At 38.1% G+C, this 18,104-nt stretch overlaps 1 protein-coding gene across 5 annotated transcripts in view; it reads right to left on the reverse strand.

Annotated features, from left to right (window-relative positions):
* Window positions 1-8,624: 8,624 nt before the first annotated feature.
* The window catches only part of ADGRB3 (adhesion G protein-coupled receptor B3), a 416,394-nt gene continuing 406,914 nt past the window's right edge, over window positions 8,625-18,104 (reverse strand). For all 5 annotated transcript variants that reach the window (XM_010216525.2, XM_088539906.1, XM_088539905.1 and 2 more), the window contains 2 exons: window positions 10,988-11,092; window positions 8,625-9,063 (listed from right to left, as the gene is read on the reverse strand). In XM_010216525.2, coding sequence (XP_010214827.1) covers window positions 8,875-9,063; window positions 10,988-11,092 — 294 coding nt within the window. In that variant the 3' untranslated portion in view covers window positions 8,625-8,874. The remainder of the gene's footprint in view (window positions 9,064-10,987; window positions 11,093-18,104) is intronic.

The raw sequence follows: 18,104 nt of genomic DNA on the forward strand, positions 1-18,104 counted from the left end.
GCTTTCAGGCTTTGAAGAAATTTTGCACAGTGGTAAGATAGGCCAGTGTTGGGATTAAATGCTTCCCTTTTCTGAGGAAAGAGAATGACATAAAATGACTAATTGCCTCGCTTTTCTAGGGGCCTACAGAGCAAGAAGCATTATGACCTTGTCTGCACTGAGGACAAGAACTTAGGGTTGGCTAGAGAATTTTTGAGTGCCTTCAGCATGGGTGGTGAGGGACCTGCCAATAGTTTTCTCCTGAACTCACCTTTGACTTAAGCTATATTGCAGCTGGAGTTGGAGTATGAAAGGGCAGCAACTTACAGCTTCTCAGATGCTGCAAGAAAGAATCACTTTCTGCCAGAAATGAATGAGAAATGTATGAGGAACAGACCGCAGTGCTACCACTGGAACATCCCTGCTGTAGATATTGTTTCTGCCTCGGCCTCTCCTGACCTGCCCTTGCTGGAGTCCTGCTATGAAATGAAACTAAGGATTTGTGCTTCCTTCTGCTGTCAGAAAGGGGAAGAAAGGCTGAGCAGTTCCCATGCCTAAGGTCCATATTGCTTTGGAGCGAGTAGTCAACACCACATGGCCTGGAGTGACCCAGAGCAGGCTCCGCAGGTCTCAAGCGAAAACCTTCCTTACAAAGCCCCAGCTTTGTACTACGCCTGCAGCCTGGTGGCTGCTTCCCCTCAGCAGCGTGCATGCAGGAGGCCCAAGCAGGCGTGTTGCTGAGGGGACAACAACGGCTGTGAGTTGTGCTTAGCACTTTTTCTCTAAGATGTTTTCGGGTGTGTAAGTTTTTGGGTTCTACTAAACTCATATATCATTTTTTGTTTGAAATTTAGAATGATGTTTAGGACTAAGAAGTTTTTATAGGCGTTTTGTCCCTTAAAACTCTACAAGCAAATATTGTGCCTAAAATTTTTACTTTGACTAAAATCTTTTACTAAATCATTATATTGTTTTGTCTGACATTAATACACTTTCACTTCACATGTATGTGTTTTACTCTGAATCAAGAAAGAAAGTAAAATGAATTCATGTGACATTACCTCCAGTTTAGTAGCATAACAGTCAGTTACCATTGAAGTTTTAGTTTAATAGCATAATATTCCAAAATGTTCATTGTTTATCTTTGAAAATAAATATACTGGCATAATTCATAAAGATTTTTATTCTTACCTGAATTTGGTTTTACATTCATTATTCAAAATAAGTGTTTTATTCTTAAATAAATGAAATTCAGCAAGGACAAATGCCAAGCCCTGCTCCTGAGATGGTACAAAATGGGACTGCTGGGGGTCCCACCTAGGGACTTGCTCTGTGGGAAAGGCTCTGGGAGGCCCCCGAAGGGGGACCTGAACATGACGCAGCAGTAGGTCCTAGAAGCATAGGTGACCAACAACATCCTGGGCTGTATCCACAGGACCACAGTCAGTAGGGCAAGTAAAGGGATTATCCTCCCATATTCAGAACTTGTTAGGCTACGTTTAGGATACTGTATCCAGTTTTGGCCTTTCCAAGTTTAGGAAAACCATTAATAAATGGGAATGAGTTCAGAGGAAGACTGCCAAGATGGTCAAAGTCTGGAGAACTTGCCTTGTGAAGAGAGACTGAGGGAGCTGGGCTGGTTTAGCCTGGAGAAGAGATGGATTTGGGAATCAAACCTCAGCCGTGCTGTGTCCATAGGGAGGGTATCAATATGGTAGAACTGGATTCTTTACACTGGTGTTTGGTAATGTCAAAAGCCATAAGCTGTGACAAGATAGGTTCAGACTGGATGTAAGGAAAAGCCTTTTCTGCATGAGGACAGCCAAGCAGTGGAACAAAGTGTCCAGAGAGGCTACGCAGTCTCCATCCTTGGAGATGTTCAAAAGATAAAGCCCTAGGCAACCTGATCTGGCCTTATAGCTGACCTTGCTTGAGCAGGAGGTTGGACTGGATGACTTATTACTGACTTCCCTTCCAGTCTGAATCCTCCTATAACCCTATGATTATCCTATGATCCTACAATTGTTTGTAGCAATCAGAATGAGATTTGTTCTTTGCTTCCCATTTTTTCAAATTACTGTAGGGGTCAGAGGAGTACAAAAAGCCTTCTCAAAAGATATTTATTTTCTTGAATTTACGATAAAGCACCTATAATTGTCTCTTTGATTGGTACTCTTTGTTCCAAATCAGTTACAAAGCACATCTGGAGAAAACATTCCTGAGGAATTAGATTTTGGAAACTATATCTCTTCATAAAAACTTTGTGTTTTCACTTGCCATGGTGCTCTGCTGGTCAAGATTGGGTTTAAATACCATGGACTTGAACTTTCAAAATAGTGAAAACATAAACAAGCACCTGAGGCTTCAGGGTTTTGCAGCCAAGTGTTACCTACTTGTTAATATCTAACACAAAATGCCACATGCATCATTGATGCAGTAGTTGCAGAAAGCCCTGTGGTGTCTCCAGCTCCTTGGAATCTCCAGAGTTCCCCGACATTTTGAGCTTATAGGAGGACTGGAAGCAGAACAAGAGATTTCAACAAAGATCTAACAAACAGAGGTAGTAAGGTTCTATTCAGAGGCAAAAATTGTGTCTTTGGAACTCATTTTGCAAAGAAGAAAGGACATTTTATTTCTAACTTGTTAAACCAAGTTACACTTGTTACAAGAAGTTCTTAAAATTTGAAGTTCTGCTGAATGCTATAAATTATGATCCTCAGAAGTATTGTTTTATTAAAAACCAGTCTTCTTGCTATGCAAGAATTAATTGCTGAGAAAAGCATGATCCTGCTTTTACCTACAAAAATTAATCAGTTTCTTTGCTGCTGAGTAAAATTAAATAGTTAGTTAAGTAGTATTTTTTTCCTGCTAGTATAGGAAATGTTTTATATATATATATATATATATTTTGTCAGTTGGTTAACTCCTCCTGAAAGATATACACTAAGATATAATCGAAGCATGATCCTGAGGCAGATGTTTACGAGCCTTTCCTATTTTGGAAAATATATATGAGGAAACTGTATAGTTGCTTCAGGAAAAAAGATACGACTAGTGACATTTTAGGTGGAATGTGGGATCCTGTTGGGACTCTTATCTACTACTCCAGAATTGCACAGGTCTTCCTTATCTGCAACCTCCCCATATAGATGTTTCAGATGCTCCAAAGCATCTCAGATTAACTGAAACCTGCCTATAGTAACTGGTAGACTGAATTGCTGTTTAGGCTCCATTGACTGTATTGATCTGTTCTGCATTGATTTTAAAAGGAGTTTAGGCATTAGCTCACATGTTGATGCCTAAATATATCGCTGAATCTAATGCTTAATTTAGAAATACGTTATTGTTCTCAGGGGGCTTTTAAATTCTTTGTGAAATCAATGGAAAGATGTTAGTACTTAGAAGAGTGGATTGGTCCAGCTGGGCTTCAGAGGTGACTCTTTTCTACAGATTTTAGAAAGAAAGTAGACAGCTATGGTAGGAAGAGTTAGATTCCTCTGCTGCAGATCAGTGTTGGAAATATTGGCAGAGAGTTAGACCTCTAAATTAAAGAGAGGAGATTCTATTTATCTGTCTTTAGAAACCATAGCTAACTCTTACTTGATTTAAGAAGCTAATTACTAAAAACCAAACTCTACAATTCTTATTTTTTCTTGAGAAGATCAGGTAATAAAATGGTCCAAAGAGACACTGAATAAGGAATTAAACACACGTGCTAATCAATTCTATTTTTTTTTTTCATTCTATGAGGTCTTTCAGGTATCACCTTTTGCAATTTCTTGAGTTAACAGTCCAGAGAGGTAATGCAATAAATTGTTGGATCGATGATGGGAAAAAAAACCCACTAGACCACAGTTGTCCTTAAAATTGGATTCTAAGAGCCAGATTTTTAGAGGTATTTCATCTCCAAAGTGTTTGATCTATAAATGACATAGTTGTTTTGATGATCAGCATGGCATCATGTAAGATTTAGGCGTTTGTCTCCTAAGCCTGACTCCAAATGCTTGTACAATGGATGCAAAGAATTAGGCATCTCTAACTGGGCTGCCCAAGAGCTGCCTAATCTAACCAATGAGAAAACACTGAGACAAGAATCATTTTTTAAATCCCACCTCTCTCAAGGAACAGGCACCTATGTCTTAGTCACAGGGATGAACACTATTGAACAACAGCTCTGAATCCTCTTCTCGCATATGGCCTGTCATACGTTTAAAAAAAAAAAACAGCCAAATGTCACTCCATAATCCAGAAATCCAGAGAATCAAAGGAATACTCCCTTTGCATACCAAAGCTTAGAATTCAGCACACTTTCAGGATATGGGAAATGGCTACAAATCAGTCTGGAAGGGCTCGGAGAGTCCTTGTTCACCTTCTGACTGTAACCAGTCTTCCTGAAGCATCTCTACTTAAGAAAGTAAGTACACTCACAGGACTAGAGGAAGAAACGGCAGAGAATGTGCTCCTAAAACCAAAGGTAACAAGGATAGTAGAAACCAGGGAAAAGCTTTCATGTTATAGCTGATTAACTGGTCCAAGACAATCCTCAAAAGAAGGTAAACATGGGTCCCATAGCAGAATTCTATATAGCTGAGAAACAAAGTTGAATACCTAAAAGTTATTCATTGCTCCTGTTAAGAAGACATGGGGTATAAAATGAAATCATAGTTCAAAACAAACAAGGACAGCACAACAAGTAGCTTGTTCAAAGATTCTCTGTCCTTGCCAAACAGGAACTTGTATGCATTATTCTTGCTACCAATTTTCACCTCTTTGTGCAGCTGCACAGAATCACAGCTACCTGGATTTTGTCCTTCACCAGGAAATATGCCTTGAAAACAAAGATTTTTTTCTTGATGCCTACCATCTTGAACTGAGCCAGACAGACAGTGAAGACAACTGTAATTAACGGACAGATTATTTGAGTGAGAATGCTAGTGTTAATAGTCATGTTTATTCTCTCAGTAATTAAATTCTCATTCTTACTAAGACTTCTGTACTTGTCTTTCAAAGAAAGATGTTTCTGGATAAGTGAGTAGGAAAGATTAGAACATTGCAGTGGGTGAGGCCTGGCTGGAAAATGAATCCTGCCTTTGTACGGTCTACAGTTTGGTACCGAACAAGTTCTCCAAACCCATATGCAACCTTTGTTTACCTCTCTTAGAACAATAGAGTGGACTAATTTTCAGAAGACAGGCATGTAAGACTTTCAGTGAAGGACGTAATTGCCAGCTTTTTGTGTCTTACCCAAATGAGGTAATGCCTGAGGAATAGAAAAATTAACATCAGTACAGATGTCTCCCTCTGCCAATTGCTAACAGAGGCTTCCATTTGTGTAGCCCAATACAAAGCATGCTACTAATACTCTGATAGATGCATGCCTATGAGCACCGAGTAGGCCTTGTGTTAAATATGGTCTCCCAGCACAGCATTGCTTGGCAGCTACAGGCAATACAGACAATGAAAGCAGCAAAGTACGTTCCATTTTTTTTTTTTTGTTATTAAACACAACTAGCCCAGTTTAATCTATCCTTGGGTGATCTACATCTTCTTTCTCTAAAAGAAAACTTTCTTCTTATAAGAGGAATACAGGGACAAGATTCCCCAGAGAAGAGCACCATGGAGAAATTGAAGAGGCAGCAATAAAAAGAGCAGAACAGATCCTTATCTTTTGTTACAACTTGTCATAAATCTTCAATCTGAGGAGTTGTTAGCATTATGGATATGCCACCAGTAAACCCATGGCACTCCAAAAGCACAGCAGCGCAACGGGTCTCCTGCTGGCCTCTTGGCAACAGCATTTCTTCAGGTTCTCTATCCCTCTCTTCCTCTCGAAGGGATGTTGCAGAGTGTGAACAGAAGTAAATAAATAATTCAGAATTTATCCCCCCCAATATATTCTGAGTTAAATAGCATCGCTTTGACAAGAGAACATTTAGTGACAACTCTGTGGACTCTTTTAGGCCAGCTGTACCAGATCCCATCATACAGCCTTGGCTGTGAAATCATGGGCATCTCGAACTGCTGAATGATCTACGGCTGCTCAGCTAAGATTTCCTGTATGCACTACTCCCCATATTGAAAAGTCCAGGCAATACTTTATTCAGCATCAACTTGCTAGAAAAAAAAATCCTCCTGAATATGTGTGTGGGAGGAAGACAGAGATAGAGGAACTGCATAAGTGGTTATAACTGGTCTTATAAGATTACTAATGTGTATTTAGACTGTTGAGAAAATGAGACTTCTTCCAACAATATATTTGCTTTTGCAGAAAATGCATTTTAAATTTCATCCAATTTCACTCTGAATTTATTAAAACTGTCTAAAATTAGTTGGGTAGTGCAGTCATGTTGGTTAGCTGAGCCATCGAACACCTGAAGCTTCCTGGAGCTGGAGGCCAGGCGGGATAGCACAGGGCACTTAGAGTGGCACTAGTTGTCCATTGCAGAGACACTAAACATCAAACCATTACTAGGTGTGGCAGCTGGACTGTGGAAGACTTACTCTGCCTTGATATTGAGTAGACAAATAAGAAAGATTGGATTTCAGCATGTTCTTAATGTTTCTAAATGTGAAATATGCAAGAGTAAAAATATCTAGGACTTTCTGGACTCTGCAGCACAAGCTCTGAATAAAGAGGCACTGAACATGACTGTTTGTACACTGAAAACACATCTGTGATCATTCTGTGGTGCAATATAGTTACTGTTAAACCTGCATCAACTGGTTTATTACTGATGATACAATTGGGGCAGCAGAATGTTTAGTGTGGACTGATTTATCATATATACTGTGTACGTTTGCAGCCAACCCCAAGTTTTCTGCTGCTGTTGCTAGGCTACTTTGGGGACATAGCTAGAATAAAACTTGCGTAAATTACCTCTGCACTACGGTTGTTAAAAAAACACATGCTCCAGGTTTGCATTAGGTTTTGATCGATCAATATGTAAAAAGGAAAATAAGCTCTTGTTAGCTTAGAATTTGATTTAAAAAATAAGAGTCTCAAATTCTTATTTGGGAAGTTCTCATCTGCTGAAAGACTGGGATTTTGGTGCATTATCAGTTCTGAGCAGTGTGATTTCAGTAGGCTGCTATGCAGCTTTAACAGCTGCCTCCTTCTCTATCAGCATTTTGATAAAGGGCTGCAAAGGACTTAATTAATTTGGCTAATTAATTTGTTTTATTTGCTGAAAGATTTAGGTACTGAAGCATTACATTTCAGAAATGTGCACTCCAAATGGGATGCCTGTCAAAGTAGGCAAAGTCAGGGCAAATTATCTTTAAATTCTGCTCCTCTTCATGACTTAAGGACCTTACTGTGGCCAAGAGAAAGCATCTCCTTCCTTTAAGATTTCAGAGCCTGGAACTCCTTCCTGAAAGTAGCTGCGAAGTTTGTTTTCAGGAAAAATCTAGGGTCTGGTAATTTCCCTCAAAAGATGTTCAGAAGAAGATCTTCTGCTACCAATGCCTAACTAATCTCTCTCTGGTGAGTCTGCATTTCAGGTCTCTCCCTAAGCACACTGGTGTTTTCTACCTCTCAGAAGAGCTCTGCAACTCATAGGCTGTAGCATATTCTATTCCATATTGCACTAACAAAAACACTTTTGAGGCAGTTTTAGAATTATTTTTTCTATAAATTAGCACTTGGATATTTTAGATTCTGCCCCCCTGCCACGCACAAACACACAGAGAATATGCAGTAGGTAAAGATAGATTTTGAATATCTACATTAGGTTCTAAGCATGGGAAGTGGGATTTAGTCATTCTGTCTACTTGTAACTGTGAAACTGTACTCGCAACATAAATCATGCTTTCTTCTTCAGTTACAATATGAAACACACTCATTTTTTTTGTCTAAAATATACCAGAACTTTTTATCTTTAAACTCATTCTTATTGTTATACAACAACAAGAACATGCACAAGATTTGATGATTCTTAATCAACATTTCTGTGGGGTGTAGTGCTTTGGAACTTGCCTATTTTCTCTTAATTGCTTCTTTGCAACAAGACAAACAAAAAACTTACATAATATAACAATTGTAATAGTATTCTGACAAGTCCAGTTAATATGGTACATTGCCACAAAAGAATATCTAAGAAAATGCAGAATGGCTGTACAAATCTACTATTACACTTGAGAAACTCCTTTGAGGAGCTGCAACAATATGCTATTAAAACTCTGAATAGATATTCAACATGTTTGTTTTAAAGAAACCTTTATAAATATGCAACTTTAAGACCAGCAAATCCAGAATAAAATGCACTAAGAAACTGATATGTAGACAAAGGTTTATTTACACCATACAACATTTTAAATATTTTATACACAGCTGCAGCAGAGAAAGCTACTCTGAGCTTTCCAGAGAAAACTGCAATAATAAAGATGTGAAATATATTATTCATATAAAAGTGAGATTATTACTTTATTGCATTTAAAGCAATGAAGAATGTAGCTCAACAGACATTCATTTAATGACAAAAACTTTGCTTTTATATTATAAAGTAAAAAGTGTAGTAATGGCCAAACAGACTGTTATAAACTTTAAAAACTGCATAAATATATACATTGTGCTTCATGGTGAAGTTTTTTGAAAACTAAACCAAATGAAGCTGTTACAACATGAATCGTTGCTTGAGGTTTATCTATAAAGATTACCTTACAAATCCATTCCACGGGTACTTACAACACACGATGGTAAGAATTGTACACCTGGTTCTCCACTAGCCATGCTAGCGGGAAAATACTGTACGAAAAAAAACCACTGACATTTGGCACAGGAAGAGCCTGACATAAAGAAGTCACAATGTTCAGATAGGAGCGTCAGGATTCCCAGAGTCTCTTTATTGTCAGTGCAATTAATTAATTCTGTTTCTTTGCTCAGTTTGTTTGTTTTTGTTAAACTTCTGTTTGAAAGTCACCTTCTTGCACATCTAAAGGCAAGTTCAGACACTTCTCCCATTCTGCTGGTCTTAGTTCTAAGGCGTCTTTTGCCTCTGTGTCTAATACATTTATCGTTGTATAGTGTTGGTAGTCGCCCGTATTTTTGAAACTCTCCCATGGAGCCTTGCCTGTCGCTGAGTTCTCCTGAAAACCAAAGAAGAGGAATTAAAAATTGCAAGGATGAAATAATGTGTTTTCTGTTTATAAAGCTGATCACTAATGCGCCCTCCTGAGGCACAGAAGCCAGGGAGAGGAAATGACTTTGCAGGGAGCCAGGCTGGCCTGTGTTCAGCAGTGTCTTGACTGGCTTTCTCCACAAGCCATCAGTATGTTGGCAGCCTCCTCACCTGAGCTGCCAGCCAAACCTCTTCCACAAAAGCTGGTTTCAGTGAGGAATGCCCATGCGATCCAGCAACAAGAGCCATCTTTTGAGTAACAGTTGTGTAGAAAATCAGAGAAGAGGGGAGAGAAGGGAAGAGAAAGGAAGGAAATTACCTAGAGCTTGTTACCTGGAAATGCGGAGTGGTTTGAAATAGAGATTGCCAGCTTGATTTTTAAATTAGGACAGGTTGCTGCACATGGCAGAAGGAGAAAAACCTCGTCCTTGGAAAGTCTGTGAGAGCCTCAGAGTCACATTGCTTTACAGGTTAAGGAGCTCGCAGGCCTAAAGTTGGGTATTTCACACTGTCCATGAATCTTCTTAAGCACTATGTTTTTATATGGTAGTATGTAGTAAGACCAAGTTCCTCAGTGATTTCTGTGTCCCACACATTGGGTGGGATTCAGTTACCAAACCTAAGCTTTTTTTTTGTGTCATTTTAGATGCCTTTTAATATGCAGCCAGGTTGATTACTATATTTCATGCAGTTTTCCCATAAGTCCTGTGTCATCACTGCCTGCACTGTGCTACAGAGTAAGCTACTTTAAGGTATCTAAAATAGCCTGAGATGCCTATTTTTAGGTTTCTGGATTATTCTCACATTGTCTTACAGATAGAACATTTCTCTAGGCTGCTTTTTACCCTTCAAAAATGTAGTCCTGATGTAAAACACAGGAAAATACATTTCTTCCACTGAGTTGTTCTTTGAGATTTTTGAATGCATTTCAACATAGATAGCAAATCCCACAGTCTGTGAATGAGAACTGGGTGCAAAATAACACACAAACAAAAATACAACCAAGACTCATCTAACCCATCCAAGAACCAGGATCAGATTTCTGCTAACTTAAAACAGGTAAATCCATTGACCTCACATCTTCTTACTGATTGGTCTTCATGTGTGAGAGCATCTTTTCAGTAGAAGTTATAGAATGAAATAATTCTAGATGAGTTGCATTTAATATACAGTTTTCATATTATAAAATTATGTATAAAATTATTACTAATCATAATATTACTGCTAAAAATATATCACACTAAATTTGCTGTTTTAATTAGATAGAATCAACTATTTCCTTGCTCTCATTATCAGATGTAGTCAGGATGCTATGCATGTGCGTATGAATGTGTGTGTATAAATTTGAATTATGATTACAGCAGAATCAACTCAAGATGATTTAATTTTTGCTTTTTCAATGGTAAATATCTATAAATCTATGAAAGAAAAGATACAGCATTACAGAGACTCTGTGTGCCATTTCTGGCCCATCTCACTTTTAGGTGAATTTAGCTGGACTTATTTACAGCCGGACTTATTAACTAATTTAATATCTGGTTACCCAGCTAGAAGAAAAGCCCCACTGGCCAAATTACACTAGTGAGATGCTTTCTTTATATAGTTCTTTAGATTTGGTGGACACATATAGATTTTAAATATGTTCCCTACAGTTCAATTACTTGTCATCTATAATGATGTCAGTGAATTAGTTATGGTCTAGTTGTAAAATCTAATGAGTCTTGTCATAGGTTAGATTACTGAAAATATCTTTTGTTCTCAGTTCTGAGGTTATCTAAAAGTAATAGAGACTGAGGTCTACTCAGGAAATAATATTTAATTCAAATCAGTCTTGTTTTATTGTTAATATTATGGAACCAGTATATTTGAAATACCTAGGAAGGAAAACTTACCATACTGCCTGGTTTTGGTATGTCCCGAAATCTGTCCAGAGTCTGAAATTTCTGATTTAACTCTTGAAACAATTCCATGTGCCTCTTCCTTGTATGCATGACCTTCTGCAAAATGGAACATAATTACTTATACTTATAATTGAATCTGGGCTTTTTTTAAGAGAACCATTATTTCCTGCAACATAATAAAGTAAATTGAATTTGGCAGGGCCATCTTTTCCCTATAGACTCAGTCAATGGAAATGAATTGCACTGAGCCTTCTCTCTGCTCTGTTTAATGCACTTCCTGTACATAAATGACTGTTTTTACCCTGTGTTTATTGAGCCTGAAATCAAGAGATGCTCTTTTTGTGCTAGCTCAGAAGTATTTTGAAAGTGATGGTAGCTTCTCAGAAGGATTTTTTTTTGATGCATTTTTGTCCATTAGGAGTATTTTTTAGCATTTCTGTCAGTGTGGAAGACATTTTAATTTCAACAAGGATGCAACTGTATTATGTTTCAGGGCAACAATAAGAGTAATTTCTGTATCAGCACTAATTTCAAGAATCCTGGGCCAAAGGGGAAGAAGCTACATAAGTTGATTTTTTTTTTTTTGTCATTTAGATCATCACAAAATGCAGTTTAAATGGCAGTTAATACACATATCCAGTTGGTTATTTGGTTGGTTGTTTTTTTTCTGTTTTACCTCCCCCACACCACATACCCTTCCAAAAGAGGTAGTTATATGGTTATATGGTTTTTGTACACAAGAAGTGGAGACACCAGTCAGCTTTTATAAGTGGAGGAACCTTTAGGCTGTATGTGTGTCTTGGCAGCTAGATGTGGAGCAAAGCCTGATTTCAAGACTAGACCCTCAAGCCTACCATCTAACTGGTGTCCAAACAAGTTCATTCTCAGACATGGACTTAGACTGGCCTCCAAAGCAATGCTGGAGGCTGCTCACTGCTAGGCCATTCTCCAGTTTTTGTGGTCTGGGTGGATGGAGTCAGGAAGGACTGAGAATGCTTCAGCTCCATCCACCAGCTGGTCTGAACTTGGCTTTTCTAGACCTTCTGTTGCTGTCTGGACCTGAGTTATGGCCAGGGTAGTAGCCAAGAATGTTGAATAGGAAAGGTACATATCATCAAACTCTGTACAGTGTTCCTGACTATCAAACCTGCTTTTCCCTGCAGTGGACAACCATGCAAGCTTATGGGCACAGTGCCTGACTGTGCCTTCCCAGCAAGGGACTCTCCCTCCACCAAGCCAGGATCTGTATCTTTTAAAGTGGAGTAGCTGGCCCTTCAGCTTTTCAATCCAAGTTTTAACCTATCTTTCTTTTGTACCCCATGCTTCTGAATGTTACGAAACCTGTCTGCTCTCTTGCATTTTTACTACTATGCTGTAGTGGTAAAATGCCATCCATATGTAGAAAATAATCCATGGTACCATATCATCTTTAACATAGCCACAGGGTACCTTGAGAACTAGTTTCACTTCGGAGAACTGGAAATTGGCAACATTTTTCATAAAAAAGACATGAGATATAGCAAGCAATTAAAGACCTATTAACACAAGTTGTGGGGTGAATAAGGGAAACAATTTTGCAGGATTCAGTGAGGAACTCCTTGCAAATCATAATTTAACTATAGATAGCTGATCTAAATTTATGAGGGAAGACTCGCTTAAGTGACTTCCTAGGGATTCTTTTAAGATATTACTGCTATGGTAGACAGGCGTATGCAGCAAATTTCATATACATAGAACTTAGAAAGGTTCTGCATCAGAGATTATTATTGGCTGAAATAAGGAAACATGCTGCAAGGAATAAAACAAATGTAGTGGGCTAAAATACTGTCCCTAAAAGCAAGAAATAGCATTTGACTGTAAAACAAAGATCTCCAGCTGGAAACTTTTTAATAGTAAGATAGGAATATGGAGAATGCTGCTTTCTGATATTTTTCAGAAGCGTGTACCCAAGAATTCGTTAAATAGCAAATATGAATAATGCAAATATCATACTCAGTTCATTACATTATTTCTGAGGAGAAGCAGGTGGGAGGAGAATTTAAACACTTTCAGTGGAAGTCTGCCAGAAAAAAATATAAAGCAACTCAAAGATCTATAGGTACATGTGCAAACCAGTCATTCTGCTTTTAAAAATTAAATTTAAGAGGTGCTTTGTATTTTCCTGGCTATATTAGGATAATTCCTACTCACTGACACTCTGTCCTCCTTACTGCTGACAAAGAACAATCTGAACTGTTAGCAAGAGGCAGCAACTTAAACTTCCCACTTTAATTTTCCATTTCTAGCCAACTTTTTAACTCATTAGAATGCCTCATCTTATCTTTTAAAATATAAAAGCAAAGAAAGTGTTAGAGGATAGGTGCTACTGCATATCCCTTCATCTATCATGAGGAACTAACCCATAAAGTTATTAGTGGGGTTATCCACTAATTATCCATTTTTTTTCTGTCTTAAATGGGCAATGTGGAAAACAGACCTTTATCAGTCCTAGATGAACATGTTAACGCATCTTGACCAATATATACTAGGATGTCTGTAGGAGCATAGGTTAGAATAGGAGCGCGGATAACACAGGCCGACGCTGCTCTTAGAAACTGTATTTCCATTAGCTGTGGGGAGGGATTTACTCTGTTGCGCTGCATGCCCTCGCAAAAGCACCTGAATTAGCCACCACGTTACAGACTCACACGTCTTCTCATGTTCTTTCCTGCAACCTCAATGACTCTTGTGTCCTGCATCCCTAAAGCGGGCCAGGCCCCTTCCACATTTCGACCTCCTCTCACAAAGAACATGAAAATTGTGTTTTGAAAAGACTAAGCCTTTCTCTGATGAGCACCCACTCCCAGAAGAGGGCTTCAAGGAAGAATGGATTCTATATTGAATTCCTTTTTTTTTTTTGTTATTATAGGGTTTTATTATAGGGTTTTAGCTGAACTCGAGTACAAATATTCTGCTAGAGGTTCTTGGCTAATCTTATGTTTAATAATGATAGTAACAGTAATGTCATTAAATTTGTGTTGAAGATTTTTCTCTGTTGTCACAAGTAAAGATGCTCTAATTTTATATGAAACAGCTAAAGGTGATGAACAGACGGGGAAATGCCTTCTCAGCCCTATAATGGAAGTATGCTGAGTTTTCAAAGTGTTGTAGGTCTGATCAGTTGCCAAATTTAGGATCTGAAGATTTTTCCCCTGTGGGCATGCTTTTTTTTTTTCTTCTCACCCTCTTCTTGAGACAGTTGCATATAGGTGAGGGAGAGAAGGATTTTCACATAATATTGTTAAAATGAACGCCAAGCACAGCTGAAAATCTGAAAGATGCCAGTTCCAATAATTATGCATAATTTAGCATAACTTCTGGTGAGACTCTAGAGCTCTGGAAGTAAAAGAAGACTTTCAGATATTCACACTCATCCTGTGTATTTTTTTTTTTCTTCCTAATGGATGGAGCTCAAAAAAGAGCCAAAGATAAGCTGAATCCTGGGGAGCAGAATATAGAGAGCTGTTCTGAATTACTTCTCATGGATATTATTTATTACCAAAGTAAATTAAATGAACACCTGGTATAAAAAAGGTGCGTATGTGGGAGAGGAATGCAGCAGTTAGGTTCTCTCACAGAATTCAGAGATAAGTCGTGATCTTGTATCTTGATCTTGTATCTTAAAATGCATGCCCATATTTGTGTTTAACTTTCCTCTATGTCTTTGTAAGTGGCACTGCACACATATTATAAAGTTCCCCTGGGAATTTCCACAGCATCTGTATTTCTGTTCAGCATAATTAGAATGACTTTTATTTGATCTGACAACTAAATATTAGTGCTAAACCTTCATAAGAAAACTACCTGTGCAACATTAGGAAAAAATGGAACGTAATGGCTGGGACTGGGGGAGGGAGAGCATTTATCTTGGGTTATCACAGCCAGAGGCAGTTTCAATCCAAGACTTCCACACTTACAGATTTCAGTTGTGTTTTGAGTACTGCAGTACATGAAAAAGAGGCTAAACTAATCCCTGTTAATAGCAAGAAACAAACTGTAAAGTTGTTTTGCAAAATCTAATAGTGGACGGTATTATTTAGCAGTAATACTTTCTGCCTACAGACTAAACCCAGTATGTTTCCATCTGTCTTCCTTCTTCTCCATAAGGGGATGCTTTATGAACCATTATATAATGTTAAAGTATTTCAAAGGCACTCTAACCGTGGCCCACTTTAACCGGTATAAGATCTGTATGATGAGGGCTGGCCAATTTGGACGACACTTATATCTCTTTCCCCTTTCTGATTGGAGACATAAATAGCTATAATGCTACCTAGCACAGTCTCAAAACTTTTAAAATATCCAATCCTTTGCAAAGTCCCTCAAGACTACAACTGCATTTCTACTCACATTGGAGATAATGGGGACAGAGGGTCTTTTAAGTGTATTTAAGGACTGCCTGTGTTCACACTCCATAGCAGCTGGATTTGAGGTTTTTTTCATATCTTTTGATTTTCATTCACTTCTGTATTTGGGGGGGTGGAGGGTGGGTTGCACTGCAGCCCACTGGCATAGGTTTGTTTATTTGTTTGTTTATTTGTTTTACTCATGAAACTATAGCTACTTCTGCAGCAGTAAATCCAACAAGTCTGAGACCATTCTCTGGCACCACCTAGCATGGGATATTCTCCATGGATGCTGCTAGATTGTCTTGTCTCCAAAGTAGGAGGCCAAATTGCCTATTGCAAATGGTACAATCTAGCATCCTAAGGAACTTTGCAGGGAGTTCCATCCAGGAACTGTTGGGAAAGAGCAGGTTTGTCTAGACTGAAATAATACAGATTATTTGTAGATACCTGCATGTTGCTGCCCAGGTATATTCCCTAAAGTGTATAATTTACTAAGATAGACACTGTCTGAAGATATGTGTTGTACATACGGGCAGACATAGAGACATGTAGGTAAGACTGTGGGTGCAGAGTCTGCTGGGATAGCTTCATATTGAAAGGATAGGGCAATCCAACCTGACACTGTCTTGTCCATACTGTGTATTAAGAGTTACATACATTATCCTCTGAACTGTGGCAGGACATGGTCTCGCAGGGCATCAACTATCATGGCTCACAGACAGAGCAGAGGAAATGTTTAATTTTAAGGAGTATGGCCAACCACTCAAGCACAAGCTCAGTTCCAATTTGCTGCGAAGCTGCTCTGAGGCATCTTGAGCCGTGTTTCAGACACAGAAGAGCCCCTCACCTCCCATCACCATCAGGCCTCCCTGAGTGCAGGGGTTTGGGTGCCTATATTAACACTGTCTGACTTCTTACTATACCTCAGACAGACAGGCTATGTATAAGAACACAGGAAAGCCCAGGGACTTAGCCAGTGGAACCCCAAGCCAGGGATATGAAATGGGGTTAATGTGCTTCACTCCTTCAAAGCTACAGCAGCAACTGGCACCGTATCATTGCTGATATCATTTCTTCAGCGGTGATTCCCAATGGCCTTTCCAATCTCCATGGCCCCATCGTTTCTTTCTTACAGACTTTTTTTTTCCCTGAATTATAATAATATTTCTAAAAATATTAGGAAATGCTGCATGATGTTGCAAAGAATAAAAGAAAAAGGTATAATGCCCTTATATAAAATGTGAGTCAAAAGAAAATGTTTAATAGAAGGCCTGATACTTGAGAACAGAATGTGCACAGTATTGTTGGTGTTTATTTGGTGATGGATTATGATCTCTTGAGTGCGATAGCAAGAATGCTTTAGTATCTGTTGCCATAGAGAGCATTCTCATAGTGAACAACATGATATTATTCCTACCTTCCAACAGAAAAGTCAGAATTCTTTATATCATTGTAATTATAAAACTTCTGTTCATACTGTTTGCATTTAATTTTAGGACTGCTTTTTCATCAGAATTTTGTTATTGATTCACATTCTTCTTCCTTTCTATGCATTTATCCTAAAGCATATTTAGCATAATCTCTTCACTTTATTTTCCTTTATCTGGTGCTTTGTCTGGTATTTGAAAGGTTATACAACTACTTAAGAGAGCTGCAGTTCTAAGTGGGGAACAACATAGGATATAAACGAGCGATAATAAACCTCCAAGAAACCAAAATCATGACCATTGAAGATATGTAGATCAGCAAATGCAGGTCATCAAAGCAATCCCTTCTCCCACTGTGAGGCTCCTTTGACCATTACTGTATTTTTCTAGTCCTGCCTCTTGTTTCTGTATTGACACAGCAATAAATACAGACTAGAATCTGAAATCTGCAAGCAGATGTACTTACAGATGAAATAATAATAATAAATGCTTGTGTTTCCACAGTAAAACACAGAGAATTATTTTTCTGAGTTATGTTTGATATACAATGCTCACTGGCTGTTAAAGTTTAGTTCCAGGTGCATTGGTTCAATAAAAATAGAGTCGACTTCTCTGGAAATGCACGTGATGAATTATATCAAACTATTAACATGCATAAAGACAACTTATGCAAAAAGAATCTATAAATTATTAAGATTCTCTTGAAAATTGACTGCTATATATTGCTTTTGGTAAAGAGTAGAGATATTTAGAGAAAATGAGAAAAAGATCAAATAAACAAAGCCCTAAAATGTTTCACAGGGACAGAGCTGGATCAAAACTGTTATTGACTAACCCAACCAAACCTATTAGTGCAGTAGGGACTAAGTCTGAATTTTTGGATGTCCATCTTGCAGTATCTAAAACAAATCTGGTTTTTTTAAATAGCATATGATCCATGAACTTCGACAAATTCAAAACTCGATCATTCAAGATTTGAGACATTCATGTGAATGGGAAACTTATATACCAGTAAATTAGTCTTGAAGAAAGAGAGAAATAGGACAAATGATTGAGAAACTCTCAAACAAAGCAAGGTTCTGTGATTATGTGGCCTGTCCTATGTAAGTGTCACACCTTTTCAGTAGTTAGCTACCAAAAAAAAAAAAAATAAGAAGAAGCATATGAAAATGAAAAGAGGGAATTTAAAAAGTGAAACCATGATGCCATACTATTACAATATGATAGTTGATCTCAGGATATTTTTACAAGCAAGTTGCACCAAAGTATTTTCAATGAATCTCTCACATGTTT

Source organism: Tinamus guttatus, unplaced genomic scaffold (genome assembly GCF_059628265.1).
Source record: "Tinamus guttatus ecotype Peru unplaced genomic scaffold, ASM5962826v1 Tinamus_guttatus_pri_ptg000051l, whole genome shotgun sequence".
In the NCBI taxonomy this organism is placed as follows: Eukaryota; Metazoa; Chordata; class Aves; order Tinamiformes; family Tinamidae; genus Tinamus; species Tinamus guttatus.